The following is a 22,369-nucleotide window of genomic DNA, read 5'->3' as shown; positions in this document are numbered from 1 at the left end:
GGTTACAAAGCTGTATGAACCTAGTCTCACCCCTTAAGGTTTGCATGAGCTGGTGTATGACAGGCGTAAGCGTCTGCAAGACCACACAGTAAGTGCAAGAGTAGAGTCATAAATAAGGTATGGAGTGGAAAAGAAAGGAATAAATATGAATACAAATTCATAATGTCATTTTGTTCACATAACCAGGAGCTATTATGGTTTGTAAGTTCTGTGAAAGCAAAGACCTTTCTATTACGTAGGTACTTCAAAAGTGTAGGTCAAATAAATTCACACTGAATAAACCACCAGATTCTTCTAAAGTAACAATGTATGCCTGAAATTCCATCTTACAGAGAGAGTCGAAGATAGAAGCAGATTTATTTTTCTAAATGTAAAACCACCATCTTGGTGTGGTCGGAACTACACTGGAGTAGGAATAAGAGAACCCGAGCTTTACTGCTGACCTGTCCCTAGTAATCCAAGTGACTTAGGACAAGATATTTCACCTCACTGGGTGTCACTGTGTCTTCTCTAAACTGAATAGATTGGGCTAGATGTCCCTAATTTCTCCTACTCTTACAATCTATAAGTCTCTGGGTCGGAATTCATTTATTCCTTCAACAGGCATATAGTAATAGAACCTACAGAGTGTATGTCACTGGAACTTCTGATTTGTTTATGTCACAGCTGTTCAGATCTCATGATCCGTAAGCCGGAGTTGGATGATTTCATAGCCAGAGTCAACAAGGGTGATAACCTTTCACCCTGTGATTTTCTTTCCTACTTCTTTAATCCTGGGGATACTGGCATGGAGAGAGAGACAGACCCTGCTGCTCTTTGAGCATTCCCTTGGTCATGCGGGCAAGCAGGAATCCACATCATGCTTGTCGTGTTTGTTGATAGTGAGAGTCTGGAGTGACTGAGTGAAGATTGAGGCTGAGCTAACCTGACAGCTTGAGAGCTTAAAAGCATCGATTAACAAATGTGCAAGTTTCTGACCTTCTAAATGCCTCCATGTTGTGGTTTTAGTTTCTATAATGAGAGTTAAAAAAAAAAAGAAAAAAAAAGGAAATCCTATTCTTCCATGCTTCATAGTAATTATTCTCCCAAAACAAAAAGGGGTATGAATTAACAGGAACCCGTGAGAATACTTTTAAGAATCTTACACACTTGGGACTACGCTGAGGAGAATAAACTCGAGGGATATAGTTCCATGTGTGTCCTCAGCATATATTCTCACATTTAGCAGCTTTGAAAGAAGCAGCTTCCAGTGAAGGGAGCACAGACACATTCTGTGTTGTTCTTCCCATGATGTCCATTGATAGATACTCATATTGCACTTTTTAATTAGGTGACAAAGCAGTTTCATAGACATGGTAGTTGGTGCTAATGAAAATTTACATAAAGAACCAAAGGAAACTAAATAGATGTGAAGATCATCATTCTTCATGTTTTATTTTTATTTGTAGTAATAAAAATGTGTGAATTAAAAATCTAGAGAAAAATAACAGTTGATGTACTTTTTTAAAAGTGAAATACACTAAATAAGAAGGCATGCTTTGAAACACAAAAAAGTACCTCAATTTTGAGAATGTGTAACGATGACAGACACATAATATTAATCTATCCTAACTCTGTAGGCCTGTGATGAGTGGGCTACAAAACACTTAATTAGTGCTGGTTGTGCTCATATGTTTTTTTTTGTAAAATTAAATTCATATTGTTTAAAGAACATGATGATAATGCTTACAGCTGCTTTGTTTATCATTATACATATGAATATGGAAAGAAGAGATAACTCAGGGAAAGGGACTCAGACAGCATCATGCACTTTATCTCTACTTAACCATTTGCAGTCTCACTGGCGAAGTTTATCAGATTTGCTTCAATAGGTCAACTGTTCTCAAAATCTCACGTACCTGAATAATTCCCTCTTGAACTTAACTGCTCTTCTGCTTTCTATTTCTTGTTTTCCTTTTTAAACATATTTTAGAATACATGGCACTTTAGTTAATGAGAAATGCTTGCAAATTTATTTTTCAGTCCAAAGAAACCATGTAATTCACTTGATAAAATGGGATTCTTTTAGTAAATATTTACTCTTCAATGTTATTTAAATATGTTTATAATAAACGATTTTGATAGGATATATTAAAATTGCTAAACATACAAATGACAACAGCAATAACAAACATTTGTGAACTCTCCGAAGCCTTTTCTGATTAATTTTATCATTTATTAAGAACTACCTAAGAATTAACTCTATGATGCTATTCAATATTAATTGTCAGCACTTACAAATGTTTTGTATATATTTATGTTCTTATGTCTTCAAAATAATATAGTTTTCTAAGAAATAGTTCTATTTTCTGTTTCTAATTTTCATTTACACCCCCAATCAACTAACACGGTATTTCATACATAACAAAAATTCAATCAATATTTAGAATCATCAAATTGACCAATCATATTGGAGCTGGTGTATCTTTTTTTTTTTTTTTAAGGGGGAGGGAAAGAAAGGAAGGACAGAGGGAGAAGAAAAGAGAGACTCTTAAGCAGTCTCCACACCAAGTGCAGACAGAGCCTGACCCGGGGCTCAGTCTCACAACCCCGAGATCATGACCTGAGCTGAAATCAAGAGTCAGATGCTTAACCAACTGAGCACCAGGTGCTTCAGAACTGGTGTATCTTTGATTATATTCATTCCTTACCAAAAGGAACAGTGTCACTGATATTGAACCTATATCAATAGATACAATTCTTAATTAAAAAAAACTCACACAATAGTAAGAGATATAAATCCTTCATCTAAAAAAAAATTCTGCCTCTAAAGGAAAAGGAAGATTAGAGCTTGCGGCTATTGACTTATTTTCTATATGTTAACTGTTTGCAACCTTTGTTAAGTTGGCTACTTTTTATTGTTACCATACCGTGAGTTATAGATATCTCATAAATAAACACGTGTGAGAAAAGAATTGATTTACTATCAATGATTTATCAATTCTATAAATGTGTGAGCACTTTTGAATAACGCTATTTATGCTTTGCCTTTATGAAATGCAGCAGCTATTTGGTATTATATACACCCTAATAATTATATCTTTTTTTTTTTTAAAGATTCTATCTATTTGACAGAGAGAGACACAGAGAGAGAGGGAACACAAGCAGGGGAAGTGGGAGAGGGAGAAGCAGGCTTCCTGTGGAGCAGGGAGCCCGATGCGGGGCTCGATCCCAGGACCCCGGGATCATGACCTGAGCCGAAGGCAGACGCTTAACGACTGAGTCACCCAGGTGCCCCAATAATTATATCTTTATCTATTTATCTGTCTAACTTATACACCAGACATACAGATAATCAAGCAACTTATTAGAAGGATGAAAGAATTAGAATGTGTAGTTCAATATAAACACAAATAGTGGAGAGTTCCTGAATAAATCATCAGAATAAAGTATGACTCACTGTAGCAGTCAGTTTTAAAGCACATTCTGAAATACATACTAGTGAATCAAAGTAACAAGGAAACCCTTCACTGACTTTGAGAGAAAACACTGTGTTTTATTCTTTGCATTCTCTAGAGCAACCAGCCTTGCCTTACACATAGTGGATGCTTAAGAAACATATGTTCGATGAATTCCTGACTGCATAAACACAGAGTCTATACATGTATTGTGGATTATGGAATAAAGAGAAACACATAGGGGCGCCTGGGTGGCTCAGTTGGTTAAGCGACTACCTTCGGCTCAGGTCATGATCCCGGAGTCCCGGGATCGAGTCCCACATCAGGCTCCCTGCTCAGCAGGGAGCCTGCTTCTCCCTCTGACCCTCCCCCCTCTCATGTACTCTCTCTCTCTCTCATTCTCGCTCTCTCAAATAAATAAATAAATCTTAAAAAAAAAAGAGAAACACATAGTCTTGAGGAGATAGAGAGAGAGGATGGATGGTAAAAAGTCAGTTTCACAGTGATTTCTCAGTAATGATGATGCTACCCCTCTACCAGCCGCTTAGCAGGGCCCTACGTGCTCTGCTCTCTGCAGTCAGCTTATTGACTGTGTGGGTCAGTGTAACGTAATGCATAAAGAACCAAGAACGTGGGAGGTAGCATTTTCCTAGATAACTGCTAAGAAGCAGATAGTTTACATTTTCATACATGGAGGCTGAGTGGCTCCCACATGAAGTTGAATTATTTGTAAAAGCAATCCTAAAACTGACAATTTTTCTTTTACCGATAGATCTGGTCCTAGTGAAAGATTAGTTAGATTTAAAAGAAATATGGAGGGGCCCCTAGTGTCTGCCTTTGGCTCAGGTCATGATCCTGGGGTCCTGGGATGGAGCCCCACATTGGGCTCCCTGTTCTGCGGGAAGCCGGCTTCGCCCTCTCCTACTCCCCCTGCTTGTGTTCCCTGTCTCGCTCTGTCAAATAAAAAAATAAATAAATATTAAAAAAAAGAAATATGGAGACATATTAAAGACAGAATCTGTATAAGCATGTGGTAAAAATTGCTTTTCCCTTTTTATTTATACTATCTGTGTTTATACATACATATCAGGGTTTAGTTATAGGGTCTTAGATTATGACTGCTCTTGGTTTCTATCTCCCTAGATACCCAGTGCCTAACCATTTTACTGCCAGTTAGTGCTCACACTGAGAGTCAAAATGATTAACACCGAGAAGACACCAACAATAAAACAGCCTCCTCAAAGCAAAAATTCGGAACCAACCAATCAACCAAACTCCAGAAAAACAAAAAATACACTTAATCCATAAAACAAAAAATGTTATAGAAGTGAATGAAACTATTGAATAAAAAAGTTTGGGCTAAATGTCAGTTTTAATACTTCCAACAGAGTTCCTAATACAAATTAGGCACTGGTTTCTTTCCTTCCACTACATGACGGAAGGTTTAGCGTTACCTGCCAGAGAGGGTCTTTCTGCTCAGGGAAGAGCTCAAAGTACTTGTGTGCTAGTTGCACTGGGGGCAGAGTTTGCAATTTCAGGTTGGTCCAGCTCTGCACGAAGTTGGCCAAGTTCATGAAGGTATATAACCCTAGGCGGTCATTCCCATAGTTCGACAAATGGGTCATGAAAATGCTGATCTGAAAGATAAAAGATAAATAAAAATGACCATAAAATATAACATACTTAAGTTCAGAAGTAGCACAGAAGCTCCAGGCAGGACCTCACTTAACCTTGGAATTTCTTGAGAGGTGTGATCATCATTTGAGGTGGTGTTATAAACTGAATTGTGTTCCTCCCAAATATATATGTTGAAACCACAGTATCCAATGTGACTTTTTGAAGATTAGATTTATAGGAAGGTAATTATGGTGAAACAAGTTCATAAGGGCAGGGCCCTAGTCCTGATAGGTCTTTTTTTTTAAAGATTTTATTTATTTATTTGATAGAGTGAGAGAGAGCACACAAGCAGGGGGAGCAGCAGATCGAGAGGGGGAAGCTGGGAAGCTGAGCAGGGAGTTCTACACGGGGCTGGATCCCAGGACCCTGGGTTCATGACCTGAGCCACTCAGGCACCCTGATAGGTCTTGAGCTCTTATAAGAGGAAGAAATACCTGCGCTTATTCTCTCTCTCTCTCTCCCTCTCCCTTGCTCCCTCCCTCTCTTCTCCTTTCCCTCCCTCACTTCCCCTCTCTCTCCCTCCCTCGCTCTCTGTGTTCTTCCCTCTCCTCTTCTACCCCCATCTCCCTCCGTCCCTCTATCACAGCCAGAAGGAAGCTAAATTTGCTGGCACCTCAGTCATGGACTTCTAGCACCCAAAACTGTGAGAAAATAAATGTCTGTTGGTTAAACCACCCCGTCTGTGGTATCTTCTTATGGCAGTTTGCACAGCTAACACAAGCGGAAAGCCACACATTTGATTTCTATTTTAAAATCACTCTTAAACTCACTCTTAAAATGGAAATTGAAATTGCGTTTTTCTTTTCCTCCTCACTGTTCATTAAAAATATAGTGTTAATTTCCATATCAGTTTTTCCCTATTGTAGTCAAACCCAATAACCTAATAACTTCCAGGCTAGTGAAGAACCAGAATTAGACTAGTTCTAAAACAAAACAATTGTTACAGATTTTTACTGGTTTAGGTATGTGTATAGATTGAATTAGAATTAGATTCAAATTGGAATTAGACTCAAAGGTCTAATGAAGAGTTACTGCAATAAAGAAATTGTTAATGTTTGCATTGAAACTGATTGCACTTAGCCAAAAAACTTCTCTATACTTATTAATCCTTTTGCAATACTTCTTATTTCTATATTAACTCTAAAAATATCATAGCATTTTGGTATTGTATTTTTGTAGATCAAAGACTAAGAAAAAGTAAAATCTAGGTTGATTGCTCTGGAAACAACAAAAATTTTGAATATGATTACAGATATAATCTGATATACAATCCATCAGAGATTGCAGTTGGAATATTAAAATATTAAATGAAGGAGAATTTGTATATTCTTGATCCAAACTGTAGAGATTGCATGTAGAGATGACTAGTGCAAGTCATAAAAAGGGAATTAATAATTTTCTACCATACACAGTATTTGTACTTGTTCCTCAATCTCATTATATTTGCATGTATCTCAAAAATTCATTTTATTACTTATTATTTAGAACTATAAATATTTCAGAGAAGTTAATATATAATTATTTTATTAACTTCATTGGAAAAGTAGCGGTAAGAGAATGTCAGAAATAATAACATTAAAACAAATACACTATGTGATGTTAACCAGAAAATAATATCCACAGGTCAGTATATAGAAAGTCAAGTGTTGCACGGCTAATTTTTTTATGGATGCTTACTGCCTCTTTTTTTAAGGGTTTACGTTTCTTGGTGTGCTTATTTGGGTTGTTTGAACTATTGTGAAAATAAAAACGGGTTTGCAGTAACCATTCCAATATCATGTCATTGCAACCTGGTTAGAATGCTAGCCACGCAATAAAGATTATACATTGCAGAACTATTGTGCCCAAGATCTAACATGTCATTGGATAACTGTAAATGTCCAAAGAGGATACCTTTGGTGTTAAAAATAATAAGGCATTGGCTTGTTCCAGAATTTAAAAAACAAAATAAAACAAACAATAGGCTGGCAAAGTATTGCCGGAGTAACTTATAAGTTAAAGATATCAGGTTCATTGAATGCCCTTTTTACTTTGGAAATAAAATATTCTCTTTCAATGTGCTATATTAGAATGCTGAAGAAAATTCTCTGAGGAAAGCCAATTAAAATGATTAGAGATACTCCTCACAGTAGATGAAGGTGGGAAGGAGAGTGGGGGAGCTTGGCCCATTGTTCTTCATATCCCTGTATTACATAAAATAATTAAAAAATAATACCATAATAATAATAATAATAAAGATATGGTGCTTACTATGTGCAAGGCATGAATCTAAGCCCTTTATATATACAAAAAGATTAAATACTTTAACAGATAATTCTTATGAGGTAGATACAGTCATTGTCCCTTTTTACAGATGAAGAGACAGAGGCAAAGTTAAGTAACTTGTCCAAGTCCCACATCTAGTCAATGGCAGAGCAGAATTTAAAACCCAGGCCATTTGATTCCCAAATCTGACACATGATATACCTGACACCTTCACCCAAAGAGTTTAATACATAGAGTTTGACATCCAACATTTTTTTTTCCTTCTGACTTTCTTGGGGAAAAAAAAAAAGGCAAAGACATCTGTCTATAGAAAAAAGTGGAAAATCTATGTAATATCTTGGTAACTTAAAGTTTTTTCTTTTCTTTTAAATTGGAATAACAGAAGATAAATTATTTTTGGAATCTTACATGAAAACTTTTAAAACGATGAATTAGGGGCACCTGGGTGGCTCAGTTGGTTAAGTGGCTGCCTTCAGCTCAGGTCATGATCCCAGGGTCCTGGGCTCGAGCCCCGCATCAGGTTCCCTGCTCAGCGGAGAGCCTGCTTCTCCCTCTCCCTCTGCCTGCCTCTCTGCCTACTTGTGCTCTCTCTCTATCTCTCTGTCAAATAAACAAATACAATCTTAAAAAAAATCTTTAAAACGATGAATTGTAGTATTTGAAAGAATATTACTGATTGCCTGCAGATTTATCTTTGAAGGCAGTATCACTCCTATCATATTTCCAGTCCATTTTTCCCCCGTGGGGTGTATTCAAAGCTTTTTATTCTAAAGGTCAGAAAAGAGAAAGGTTATTTTAAAGAAGATTCTTTATATAGCTTGTTTAGATAGAAATTTAAATCAGATTCCCCAAATGTTTGTTGATACAATGTTGTTACTTGAGATTCATGTAGAATCATTTGAACAGGCTCGGGGTATCTATGTCTCTCAGTAATTTTTACATTGGCTAACTTCTCTCCCTCTAAGCTTCCCGCCACCGCACCCCCCCCCCCCACCAAATAGGAAGTGTCCTCTTGGCAGGACTTAATTACAGAGTTTCTAGAACATAACATAGTATCAGTAGTTGATGACCATATAATTGCAATTGTTGTCATGAGAACTTCTTTATAATCACCACAAAATAATGTGCATTTGATCCCAATAAGTATGCATTTATCTCATGTCACTACTGTAATTAAGAAATAAGACAGTATAAGCAGTGTGCTTCAGGATAATTATAGTTTCTCAGGACTGAAATTATTATGAAAAACCAAGCTGCCGGCTAAATGCCTGAAGAAATATAATAATGTCCTAGAAATCTACCACCTGCCCTCTACTATTATTATTTTAAGATGAAACTTTAAGGCACCTGTGAATGTCTAAAATCTGACGAAATTATAAATAAAAATACTACTTGGAGAGTACTGTAAAGATGATTTTTGGGTGCCTGGGTGGCTCAGTTGGTTAAGCGACTGCCTTCGGCTCAGGTCATGATCCTGGAGTCTTGGGATCGAGTCCCACGTTGAGCTTCCTGCTCAGCAGGGAGTCTGCTTCTCCCTCTGACCCTCTTCCCTCTTGTGCTTTCTATCTCTCATTCTCTCTTTCTCTCAAATAAATAAATAAAATCTTAAAAAAAAGGAGAGTCTCTTAAAAAAAGGTTATTTTTATATTATGGGCAGATGTATATTATCATTTCATTAGGGTATTAGCATAATGTCTTTAAAAGATTTTCGTCCCAGACTAGTTTTAAGTCATTTATGCAGAATTTCCTTAGGAGAACAAGCTTTGTTTTCTAAATGGAAGTATCAAACTTAATGCTGGGCAAATGGAAAAAAAGTCTGCCTTTCGAGGGAAGCAGAGTCTGGAGACGTTGTGTGGTTCTAAGCTGAGTCCTGCTTCTGCATTTAAATGTCCCTCGGCTGAGAACAGAAGGAGCGCCCTGGCCATGATGGTTGCCGTCACTGTTGTACGGGGCAACCTGTTTACCTGCCTTACTGGTTAGAAACAAATTAGTGCTGGTACATGGTCAATTGGCTGCACTTTAAGAAGAAAAATTCTGCAGGCGCAGCTTAACTGTGCATATCTGACTTGCTAAAAGCATCTACTGTGCAGACAACATTTTAGCTTTAGCATTGCTGGACAAATGACTTGCTTAAAAAACAAAACCTATTCGGAGAGTGTAGGGAGATTAAGACAAATTAAGAATCGCTGTAGTTTGAAGTATAAAGAAGGGAAGTCAAAGAATGTGCAATATGAAAGAGCAGCAAATTAATTTTTCACAGGCTGGTGATATATTGCTCCTATTTTTTACATGACCGTGCATGTCCCTCTGCTTATCCTGCCCTTTTTATTTATTTATTTTGAGTGTTATTTTCTTACTTATATAGTAAGAATACTCTTGCTCAAAACTCCCCAAAGCATCACCTGGAAAAGGTATGACGGTCCTCCATGGGTGCAAATGGTTAGAGATGCAACGCACAGTACCTCACACTATTGCGGCTCAGAGATGCACATTGATTCACTCATGCCAACAAGACAGGCAAGGACATCATGTTCAATGAATGAGTTTGAGAATAAGATATCAAGTGCTAGTGTCTGTAGGCTGACTGTGGCAGGTCTCCCAGGGAGTCCCTGAGGTCTGGGAGCCTTGGCTTCTGTCATCAAGCAGCCTCTGGGCTGCCTTTCCATTATTTTCCATACTTCCGCCTAAGTCCCTCCCTCAACTCGGGACATTCTTAACTCCCTTATAACCAGCATGAAATGAGTCTAATCACTTCCTTTTATCTGGTGTAAAGCTGAAAACCAAACTTGAAGGCACTCTCATAATCTAATTATTCATTAGAAACAAAACAGCTTTTCTGAATGCTAGACACAATATGCTTCCACCAAATCTGAGAAGATCATTACCTGTGAAATAAATCCACTTAATGATGTAACTATAGTCCAAGTGAAAGGGAGGATTTAAATACAGTAATATATAAATCTTGATAATAAGGAATTGGAGAAAAATAATTGAACTCTATGGATAATCCTTAAATATGGGCAGAAGGACTGTCATAGTGACAAATGGAAAAGCGCTATATAAATGTGAGCAAGTGGTTATCCTCCTGAGTGTTTAGTTGCAAATTATACAATTTATTATTTTGTATAGCATTTTACTTTGCCTCTTATGAAGTCACTAACATCGAAAATAATGGAGAAAGAAAAAAGAGAAAAATGAAATAAAAACACAAAGGCCTAATTTTTATTCATAAAATGAAGCAACAGCCTCCTCTGAATTGAGTCAAAATATTTTCAGACTTCCAACACCAGAAGAGCTTCTTTGCTTTTCCTACTTCTATGACAAACAGAATGTCATGGTAAATTGTGTGGATGTTAATATCCATAGCCAGAATACTGAATACAGTATCTTAAATTAGAATTTCAAATCATTTTTCAGAGCATACATTTTTACATGAAGCAGACATTAAGTATTTGGATATTAGTTCTGTGCTTTATAGTACTTTTGAAAAGCAAATCATTTACAAAGTAGTCAGATACATGTTCATCAGAAAAAATACATTATTATAACAAATACAGAAAGAAACGATAGCTTCGCAGAACAAGAGATACACCCCTTTTTAGGGCAGCATGCCCTATGCTCATGCCACAGCATAGTACTTTTCAAGATAAGCATTCAATATTGGCAGTTAGTTTCCATCTTTGCTTCTGTGGTCCTGCCGGTGTGCCCCTTTTCAGAATGATTCCATTGTGTTTAAAAATATGCCCCATTAGCTTGTTAAATTATTGATTAGGCTTTTAGTTCTTATAAAATGTGAAGATAGATGGAATACAGGGGAAGACATCCCTGACCACCCATCTGATGGGCTTTGGCATTCTACTCATATTTTTCCTATAAAAAGCAATTTGTGTCTTTATTTTATTTTGGATATAGGCCGGAACCACACAGGAGATACTCAGTGTCAGACTGTGAGTGTCAGACATTACCAATGTGAATCTTAATACTTCTAGATTTAAACACACACGACACACAAAAAAATACCCCCACACAGGATATAGTAATTATAGACACCCCAAATAATACCTTTTAAGTCCTGGGCAACTAATAACTTGGTAAATGTTTACATCTATGTTCTCAGATACCAAAAGTAAGGACTATTTACTTGAACTTAATATATTATTCTGCCACTCAATCTAAAAGACCATCGTTAGCTTGGAATTCACTATTGAGATATACCACTTTATTTTTTAAAAATGCAACACATTACTGAATAATTGGTCAGTGGTTCATCTTTTTTTAACACACTATGTTGTTGAATCATAGTGTTAATATATTTGTATAACTTTGCCATATGGTCCTAGGTTCTCTTTTGTTGTATTGCTTGATTAGGTACTAAAAAACTATCCAGTTTAAGAAAAAAGGAAACAAGGACCAAAGGGTTCCAGTGTTCCTTGTGAGGTTATACAGGGACTCCCAGAAAATCCAGTGCTCAAAGTTAGGGCATGTGAATTCAGAATCAGTGCTCTTTCCCACATAAGGTTCTGCCAAAGGCTTTGGCAACAAGTTCATCTAACTTCCTTGTATTTCCTGCTCTCTCTCTTTTTATCATTTTAATTACCTGGTAGATTTTATTTGTAATAATCTTAGGTTAAAACTAACAACATTTCATTGTATATTTTTCCTAGAATTGGTCCAATAACACTTCATCTACATATTTTTATATATTTTTTAGAAATGGACAAAATAAAAGTCAATATTTCAATATCTACATCTCTACACACATGTACATTTCAACTGATAATTGACTCTGAACATTTCAAGATAATATAAACTGAAGAGAGAAATTGTTATCTCATTTGGGAAGATTAAGATGTTTCTTAATGGAAATGTGTTATAGAACTAGAAAGTAACTCTAATCTTCCAATCTTAAAGAAACACATTTGATTTTAACAGGCCTGTCTAAGAACTATTCTTAGAAAGAGAAAGAAGAGTAGAAGGAAAAGAAGAAAAGAAGGAAGGAAGAAAGGGAGGAAGGGAGAGAAGGAGGAAGGAAAGAAGGGAGGGAGGAAGGAAGGGAGGGAGGAAGGAAGGAAGGAAAAGAGGGAAGTAGGGAGGGAGGAAGGAAGGAAGGAAAGAGAAGCACAGAAAAGCTCCCAAATCAAACATGTCTTACCACCTTTAGGTCAGATGGACAGGGGGGAAAATTTTAAGCTACTAAGAATGATTTAGTTCATGTCTTTAAATATCCACAGATTCAAACTTCAACTATTGATTCTCCTACTCAGGCTACTTCCCTAAGTAAAGGAGGCTCTTGCTCTATATGACTTTCAGTGTGGTTTCATGTAAAAGGTGCACCACCACAGGCACTAATAATTAATTATTATTCTTTTAGTTGATGTTTTAACATCCCATACCTTTGTCTATTAAAAGGAAGACTTGCTTGGGTGTGTGAAAAAAATTAGACCTTTGTTTTTAATTTGGAGCAGGTTTAATGAAGAAAATAATGCCAATCAAACAATGTAAAAAATAACAGATAGTGATTAAAATATTATCATTGGAGTCTTTATTTATCGCGTAAGTAGGAAAATATAGAAAATGATTTTGGGTTGCTGGTATAACTCACGTTGGTTTGGTCTTCCTACAGTGGGGCAGTACCAACATGAAATCTGGAACCAGAATGCCTGGGTATGAGGACTATCTCTGCCTCGTTGTACCAATTAAGTTCCCTGAATCTCAGACTTCTCTACTGAAAAGGAAAACAGTAACTTAGTTTACAGGTCTATGTGATGCTCGATGGATTGGGGTATGCTGAAACATTTTTTAAAATAAAAAACATATGAAAGATATCATCATGCATATTCAATTAAAGTAACTTATAGGATAGTTAACATATCAAATACAATTTTAAATTATTTCATTTCTATCTCAGAGATAATATATTTTTAAGTAAATTTGGTATTTCTTTGTTCTGGTGAAATCAACTGTAAATATACCATGTTTATGATAACTAACATGTTTTCCAGTTAAACCAAAAAATGCTGGATACATGTATACAAAGTAAAAATTACCAAGTTTAATACCTAATACATAAAGTTCTTTTGTAGTCTTCATGTTATTTCTTAATAAATGCAAGTCTTATCCTCCTGAATCACCTCTGACAGCTGCAGTTAAAAATCAGTATGGGGGAGATTGTTAAATGGAATCCTTTGTTTCATTTCAAGAAGTGCAATGAGTAGATTTTAGAAACAGACACTACTCAAGGGTTATAGTGCAATAAACTGATGTTTCTTTGCCTTACTCATTCACACTCTAAATCAAAGAACACCCCCAACCCTCTCCCCATCTCCTTGCCCTCCAGGACACTGACAGATTATGGATTTGTTTCGTTGTTTATTGTTGCTTCCCTCACTCGCATGATAGAATGTAAGCTCCTTGAGCCCAGCCACGCTACTGCTGCTGTATTGTCAGTGTTCTGTAAGATGCCTGGCACATACTAGGTGCACAACAAATATTCATTAAATAAAAAATGAGTTCTTGGTAACATAGACTTCTTTTGCTAATAGAAAATGTGGAGTGACTTAACTGGTTTCTAATTATTCCCCATATTCTAAAGACGTGAGGTGAAAAACAAAACACTATCCTAAAACCCTGAAAAGAGCTGGCATTTAACAGGATATGATGAATTGCTAAATTACATTTTTTATTTGTGTTTTCCATTTCCATTATCAGGCTAAATGGAACAGAAGTTCCATTCTGCATCTGATTATTTACCGGTGTCCCAGTTTTTCAGTCATAATATTTGGTTAGTGAATTATTAACAAATCAGAACTGTTTTGATTCAAAACCAGCTAAAGTGTAAACACTGATCTTCCTGAATAAAGAAGTTGGGCAGTGACTTCACCAAAGCAGCAGTAAATAGGGCAGCTGTTCTAACAGAGAACAGAAGGCTCCTGCTATATTTCAATGAGCAGGAGCTTTACTCTTCATTTTTCTTGTACATTAATAGAGGCCTAAATCATTAAAAGGCAACTCATGCTCCCAACCATATCATTATTGCATATATTTGTGTTTTGTTTTCCTTTTAGTAGTCAAGTCAGAACTGAGGTTTTAGATGTCATGGTAATTGCCTTTTAGAATGCTCTGATTTTGAGCAAAGATCTGCCATTGTTAACACACAAAGAGACAAACAACCAAAACTGTTTCCCATCTGAGCTACCTAGCATTACTCTCTTTTCAAGAGATCAATCTCCTTTCCAACCATGTTGCAGTGATGCCACATAAAAGTCACTGAAGTGCAAAATCATAACCCCAGGAACAATCATGGGCATGCCAGTGGGTAGAGAAAACATGTCCATTAGTCATCAATGTAAGCTGCACTAATAGCCTCAGAGTTCGACAGCTTTCAGTGAAGAAAAGAAAAAGTCATCTCCATTTATCCACTCAACCAGTTGACATATATTTATTAAATGCCTACTAAGTGCCTGTCAGTCTATTAAGAACTAGAGATATAATCATGAATGAATTATGCATAGCTTTTTAAAAAAATTGTTATGTTAATCACCAAACATTACATCATTAGTTTTTAATGTAGTGTTCCATGATTCATTGTTTGTGCATAACACCCGGTGCTCCATGCAGAACGTGCCCTCTTTAATACCCATCACCAGGCTAACCCATCCCCCACCCCCCTCCCCTCTAGAACCCTCCGTCTGTGTTTTAGAGTCCATCGTCTCTCATGGTTCATCTCCCCCTCCGATTTCCCCCCCTTCTTAGGTGCTTAGGATCAAATGTGGGATATAGAAAAGAAAATAGCAGATTATAATACAATGTGATTTGGAAATCCTGTGATCCTGTGACTTGTGGAAGGGTTCTTTAAAAATGGGACCTTGGAGCTAAGATCTGAAATATGGCAAGTTACAGACACTTCAGATGAGAAAAATGGGTTGGAGTAGTGGTGGGTGACATATAGCTGAGGTCATGGGGCTTAGACAGAAGGATCTGTGTGTGTAAAAGGTGGTTGATGAGAACTGCATTTTAGAAACTAAAACTGCAATGTGACCCATAAAAGGGATTGAGGTAATAAGAGTAAGGAAAAGACCAGTTCATATAGATCTTTTAAATTCTTAAAGGGTTTGAACTTTAATACTAAAAACAACAGGGAAACAATGAAGGATTTTGAGTAGGGGTGAGATAGTCAGATATACGTTTTAGGAAATATCCTGACTGCCTTATAAAAAGGGTATCAATTAGAGATTAGGAGGCTTTGATAGGCATATGATTGATACATGATGACCTGAGAAATGAGAAAGGAGAGAGATTGAAGATTCAAGTGATGTTAAGATAGTGAATCTCAAGTAATGATGTCAGCAACATGGCTGAATAAGAGGTCTCTCATTCTTGTCCATTCCCCTATGCCCCCACCCTGCCAACAACAATTTGGTGTATATCCATAAATAAAAGTAACATTGAGGGAGCTATTAGGATCCAGTATCATATGCCAAGAAACCTAGAAGGAGTCTCTCCCAGTAGTGCATCAGGTAATAGGAATACAGACTTTGGACCCAACTGTGGATGCTGCAGTGGCCTGTAAACTGGTTTCATCCCCTCTTGGATGTGGTCCAGGAGAATACTCTCTTAGACAATCACCTATACATAAGAGAGCTTATGAAAGCTGGCTCCCAGTGGAGAAGTTCCATTCCATCACTGTTATAGCAAAAAAAATACATTTGGATATGTTGGAGAGGCTAAGAGAAATAGTTTGACTTTTTTGTCTCCCCCAGAATGGCACAGTTCAGGGCCAAGAGAGATTTTCTCAACCTATGATTTCTCCTGAGGGAGAAAGTGATATGGTGTGAGCCAGCACTAGGCTTCCACAGCTGTACGGAATGCTGCCAAAGAGGCCCACTTCCCTCACAACTTATCCAGAGCACTGAGTCATGGACTGTGTGACGGGAAGGTGGGAACAGGGTTGGTGAGTGGCAAGTAAGACTCTTATTTAAAGGGACATGGATCCTTCTGTTTCTCAGACTCCATTGAAAAGCCTGTCCAGCAGCCTCTGAGCACACCTGCCCACAGATTCCCCACCCAAATAGCCCACAGGCAACCCCGGTGCTCTGCATCCCTCCCTTCACACTCTCACCCTGTGGCTATCTCTCAGTGCATGCTCCAAGGGGTGGCAAGAACAAGCACTAAAGATGACTAGTGAGCACATGCAGAAAACACCAGAATCTGTTGGCCACAGAGAAACCACAAATGTGAGCTTTAGTTCCACCCCTGGGGAAGCAAAAGGGAATCTGTCAGAACCCAGCCCGGTGTGGCGCAGGATTAAGAGAAGTCATACAAGTTTAAGAATTTGACCAAATGAGAGAGCAAGAAGCCTGGAGCAAGTGTGTTCATAAAAAGACTGAGAAAACCTCAGAATCCTGAGCAGAACTGAAGGATGGCGTTTTTCTCCCAGAGTCAATTAGTGAAGACTGGAAGAGTTGACTATCACTTCAAAATCTGTCAACAGAGATGCAAGAGCTCAAGGAACATAAAAAATCAAGGAAATATGACACCACCAAAGGATCGTAGTAATCTTACAGTAACTGACCTTAAACGCATGGGGTTTGTGCAATATTATTCATCCATGAGAAAGAAGGAAATCCTGCCATTTTCAACAATATGGATGGGCTTTGTGGGCATTCTGCTAAGTGAAAAAAGTTGGATAGAGAAAGGCAAATACTGTATGATATCACATATATGTGTAATCTTAAAAAGCCAAACTTACAGTAACAGAGTGTAGAAAGGTAGTTATAGGGGTTGGAGGGTAAGGGAAGTGGGGAGAAGTTGGTCAAAGGATACAAATGTCTACTTATAAGAGGAATAAGTTCTGGGATCTAATGTACACCATAGTGATTATAGATAACTTCGTATTATATACTTGCAAGTTGCTAGAGAGTAAATCTTGTTTCATCACAAAAAAAGAAATAGTAATTATGTGAGGTGATGGAGGTATTAACTAACTCTACTGTGGTAGTAATGTTGTGAAACGTGTAACAAATCATCACATTGTACATCTTAAACTCACACAATATTATACGTCAATTATAGCTTAATAAAGATGGGGAAAAGGTAATAAATTTTTTTAAGATTTATTTATTTATTTGAGAGAACGAGAATATGAGAGAGAGTATATGAGAGGGGGGAGGGTCAGAGGGAGAAGCAGACTGCCCGCTGAGCAGGGAGCCCGATGTGGGACTCGATCCCGGGACTCCAGGATCATGACCTGAGCCGAAGGTAGTCGCTTAACCGACTGAGCCACCCAGGAGTCCCGGGGAAAAGGTAATAAATCTCTAATGATTTATGTCTGATTGCATGCGAGGGATAAAAAAAGAACAGGTCAAATATTTTACTCTGTTTCCTGGCTTAGGCAACTGGACGGATACTGGAACAATTTTAACAAAATAGGAAACAATGAAAGAATGAATAGAACAAAATATTAAGAGAAATAAAAACTTTAAAATAGTGGCTATAGGGAACCAGACAGAGATTTTAAAAGGAAAGCTTATACTCTTGGTGTGGCTGCTCTCAGAGACTTGTAAGCCCATAAAAATTTATATACACTTAAATATGCATGATATTCTCCAGCATTGCACTAGTTGGAAGCCAGCTGAAGATCTGAAGGATGAAGACAGTTGAATTCTTATAGAATTGGGGATTTGCCCAATTAATGAAATGGAAGAAAAGTGGGACAAGAGATTTCTTAGTAATTGTTGGAAGACAGATAGAAATTATCCCCACTGTCCTTTCCAAAACTAGTAATATTTTCAATTATTTATCTATTTATTTATTATAAATATATATATTTATTTATTTGAGAGAGAAAGCATGAGCAGGGGCGATGTCAGAGGGAGAGGGAGAAGCAGACTCCCTGCTGAGCAGGGAGCCCAATGTGGGGCTCAGTCTCAGGACCTTGAGATCATGACCTGAGCTGAAGTCAGGCACTTAACTGACTGAGCCACCCAGGCACGCCCATTTTAAATCTTTTAAAGTATATTTTTATATTTTATTTTTTTAAAGATTTATTTATTTATTTGGGGGGCAGAGGGAGAGGGAGAGAGAGAATCTGAAGCAGACTCCCTGCTGAGTGCAGAGCCAGATGCAGGGTTCAATCTCAAGGCTCTGAGATCATGACCTGAGCTGAAATCAAGAGTCTGATGCTTAAATGACAGCCACCCAGGCACCCCTATTTTTATTTTTTAATTAACTCACTTTATGGCTACTGGTTAACCATACTAAAAAAGAAATACTTTTACCTATAATTTTCTACCGAGGAGCATTGAGAAACATTGACAATTACCCATTTTTAACTCCACAGAACTCACTTACCTTCTAACTGTTTAAATAGCAAGAAAGTAGTCTGATAAGTGACAACTGTGAAATTGGGGATATGCAGTATGCCCTTTTAAAAGAGGAACAAAAGAATAAAGAATTCACTTATGCTGATTCTCTTCTTTCTCCTACCTTTGGAGAATTATGATGAAGAGGGCAAGTAGGATCCCTGAAAAGGGGGAAAAAATGACTTCTTAGGCTAGAATTCAAGTTAAAACTATTTAGAAGAATTTTTAAGCTTCTTTCTAGGTCTAGCTCAGTTTTCCATGGTAGGACTCATAAATTTCTTCTCGGTCAAGGTGACAACAGGGAAAACATCTTGGCTTTAGTTATTTCACATATAATTACAAAGAGAAATTCCCTTGAGGCAAGGGATTCCAAAGAGCGAGAGGCTTTAGGATGTGTGGTTTAAGTGGCAGCTGAAGGTATTGGTGAAAGAGGTTGAGTAGAACTTGGATCTCCCATATCCATTCTCTGTGCTAAGGGATATGGGTGCCAACCATCACTGCTGTGACTTCTAATGAACAAACAAAGGCCTCCTGAGAGGGGGAGCATTTGAATGCCTGCCATGCTGAGACTATCCTGGATGAACTGGTGTTAAGCAGTGAATTGGTGATTCATGAATAGACTCAACCAAACCAAAGAAAGAATCAGGGAGTTTGAAGAGGTAAGGAAAAACTTCCCGTATAGAAGTGGAAAGAGGAAAAAAAATGATGAAAACAAAACAAAACATCCATTAACTGGGAAAATATCAGAAAGTATAATATATGCATAATTGGAATACCAGAATAAGAAAAGAGAATAGAGTATAAGAAAATTTAAAGTAATAATAGCTGCAAAATTTCTAAATTAATGACAGATATAACACCACAGATCCACGAAGCCCTGAGAATGTCAAGCAGAATAAATGCCAAATGAATAAACGAACAAATAAACCACACCTATGAAGCCAGAGGAAAACTACAGCTTACCTATAGGCATACAAGGATACGAATTATAGTGGACTCTTCATTAGAAACCATGCAAGCAAAAAGAGAATGGAAGAAAATATTTAAAATGTTGAAAGATTAAAAACCACTGATTTAAATTTCAATATCCAACAAAATTATCTCTGAAAAATGAAGAAGAAATAAATACTTCCACAAAGAAAAATTGAGGAAATTCCTTGCCAGCAAACTTGTTGAAAAAAAAAATTAATTGAAAAAATTAAAGCAGTTCTTGAGGAAGAAGAAAAATGTTGTAGTTCAGAATCTACATAAAGAAGAAAAAGTGTTTGAAGGAATAAATAAAGGTAAACTAAAATATTTTAGTTTTTTTATTCTTAGTTGATCTAAAAGATAACTGTACACAGCAATAATAGTAACAATGCATTGAGTAACTATACCTTATGAATAAGGAATGGGAGAAAAGATTTGTGAGTAGTCTGTTACAAGGTACTTGCACTACACATGAAGCAGAATAGTGTTATTTAAAAATAGTCTTAGGTTACTTCAAAATGTATGATGCAAACTCCAGAGCCATCATTAAATTTTTTTAAGAAGTATAATAAAAGGGAAGATAAAATGTAGTCATCTAAAATGCTCAATTAAAACTAGTGAAAACATAAAAAGAAAAGCTTTCAAAGACCAAACACAACAAATATAAAACAGTTAATACATGGTAGATACTAATCCAACTGTATCAGTAATCCTATTAATTGTAAGTGGTCTAAGTACACCAATTAAAATATAGAGATTGTCAGAATTGATTAAAAAAAAAAAAGACCCAACTATATGTTGTCTACAAAAAACTGACTTTACATATACTTAACTAAGTTAAAAGTAAAAGGATGGAAAGATATATCATGTTAACACAAAGCAAAGAAAGTCAGAGTACCTATATTAACTTCTGAAAAGCAGGCTTCAGAATAAGATTATCATGCATAAATAGTATATACACTGTCAAGAGCAGACACCGGACTTTGCACACTCACACATATTCTCTCTCTCTCTTTCTCTCTCTCTCTCACACACACACACATTCAGATATACTCATGTACTCACACACATTCACTTGAACATTCATTCATACAGATGTGTGCACAAACACAGCAACTCCAAGCTACCGGGGAGACAAGTTGACATAGTCAGCACTGGGAGAAGAAAAGAATTTTGATTTGTGTTAAAATCACAACTTTCAACTTAAAATATCTATAATGTTCTTATAACTGAAAGTGGCTATAGAGTTATGGATTCTTGCTTAAGATATTTTTATGGAATCCTTTACCTCGCAGGAAGCAGGGTTCAATGTAGCTCAAGTGAGAGTTCTCATAAATGTATATATTCATATGTTTTCCAATAATAGTCCTGTAATGGATTATAGTGATATGGTACCTTTTAAAAATATTTTATCTAAATACTTTAACAGAGGTAACGTTTATGTTAAAACTTGTTTTTAACATGTGTTAAATCAATATCACTTGTATTATTGATTTGAAGTAGCTTATAGGGAAGAACAAGGTATTTGTTCCTTATATGGAAGTATCTGTGGGTTTTTTTGTTTTTGTTTTTGTTTTTGTTTGCCTTCATTGCCTTTTAGTAAAGAAGTTGTATAAAGGATATGAATGTTTCTCCAGCTTTCACTAAACAAAGCATATTAGAATAAATCCTCTACTGAAACATCACAAGTGACAAATAATATCAAAGTACATATTATGATATTTAAAAATAGAGGTACTGAAATTTTGATTACAGTGAACCAGGTAGCTAAAATGGGTTTGGTTTGGGGGCCAACCTTACTGTGTGATAGTAACTTCACAGTGGTTTTGCCACGTTTATATAAGATCTAAGAAACTAAAATTTTATCTCACCATTTCACCTTATTCCCCCTTCTCTCTTTTTCTTCTTTTCTACTCTCGATTGTATACTGATATAACTATGGGTTTTGCTGGCTTCAGTATTTTTGTTATACTAGCAAAATGTTCTATAGTTCCCAAGCTGTCAAATCTGATCTGTATGCCAGTAGGCTACGTTTTAAAATACACGAATAACATTGTGAACAAAAACATTTCTGACAGGTGTCCATTTCCCAGTACCGAAACAGCTCCATCCTTGGTTATCTGTCACAGCAGTTCTTTGAGATTTGAGTGTTTAACATGTGTCATATCCTGACAATCTCCCATTACAGATGATAGTCTGCTATTATAGATTAAAAAGTATAGTCCATTCACTACTGTTGGATCTCCTAGAACATTTGGATCTGGTAACTCAACAAACAGCTGCAGTAACACAAAAGGATTGCTGAAAGAGATTTTGGGTTGACAGAGCACTAATTTTAATAATGACAAATTGTCTCACAAATCAACACTTTTCATATTCATGACCCTTCTCCTCCTGAAACAAACTAATTTATGTGCCAGAAAACTGTCTCTGTGTTTCAATTTGGTACCCTTCTAGACATCATGTGTTTTTATTTCAGCACATCTGACATGAGTTAAATGTTTTCTTAGTAATATTTATCCAATGAAAAGTCAGAGATTAACACGTGAATGGAATTTTTTTTCATTCTGCATGCCCATAGCACCTTGAACATGGCTTTATATTATTGTTTACTATATTTTAAATAATTAATTATTTCTTCCACTAGACTCTAAGCACATC

General features: G+C 36.6%; 1 protein-coding gene across 1 annotated transcript in view; it reads right to left on the bottom strand.

The window, feature by feature from the left end:
* LOC114196665 (N-heparan sulfate sulfotransferase 4) overlaps nucleotides 1-22,369 on the bottom strand; it is a 256,389-nt gene that overhangs the window by 32,918 nt on the left and 201,102 nt on the right. The window contains exon 7 of the mRNA XM_028087396.2: nucleotides 4,892-5,074. Within this exon, the coding sequence (XP_027943197.1) occupies nucleotides 4,892-5,074 (183 nt within the window). The remainder of the gene's footprint in view (nucleotides 1-4,891; nucleotides 5,075-22,369) is intronic.

Source organism: Eumetopias jubatus, unplaced genomic scaffold (genome assembly GCF_037043125.1).
Source record: "Eumetopias jubatus isolate StellerSeaLion01/CBP00866 unplaced genomic scaffold, mEumJub1_p1.0 scaffold_2, whole genome shotgun sequence".
NCBI classification, from domain to species: domain Eukaryota; kingdom Metazoa; phylum Chordata; class Mammalia; order Carnivora; family Otariidae; genus Eumetopias; species Eumetopias jubatus.
The sequence above is the reverse complement of the archived record's forward strand: the minus strand, read 5'-3'. Positions and strand labels throughout refer to the sequence as shown.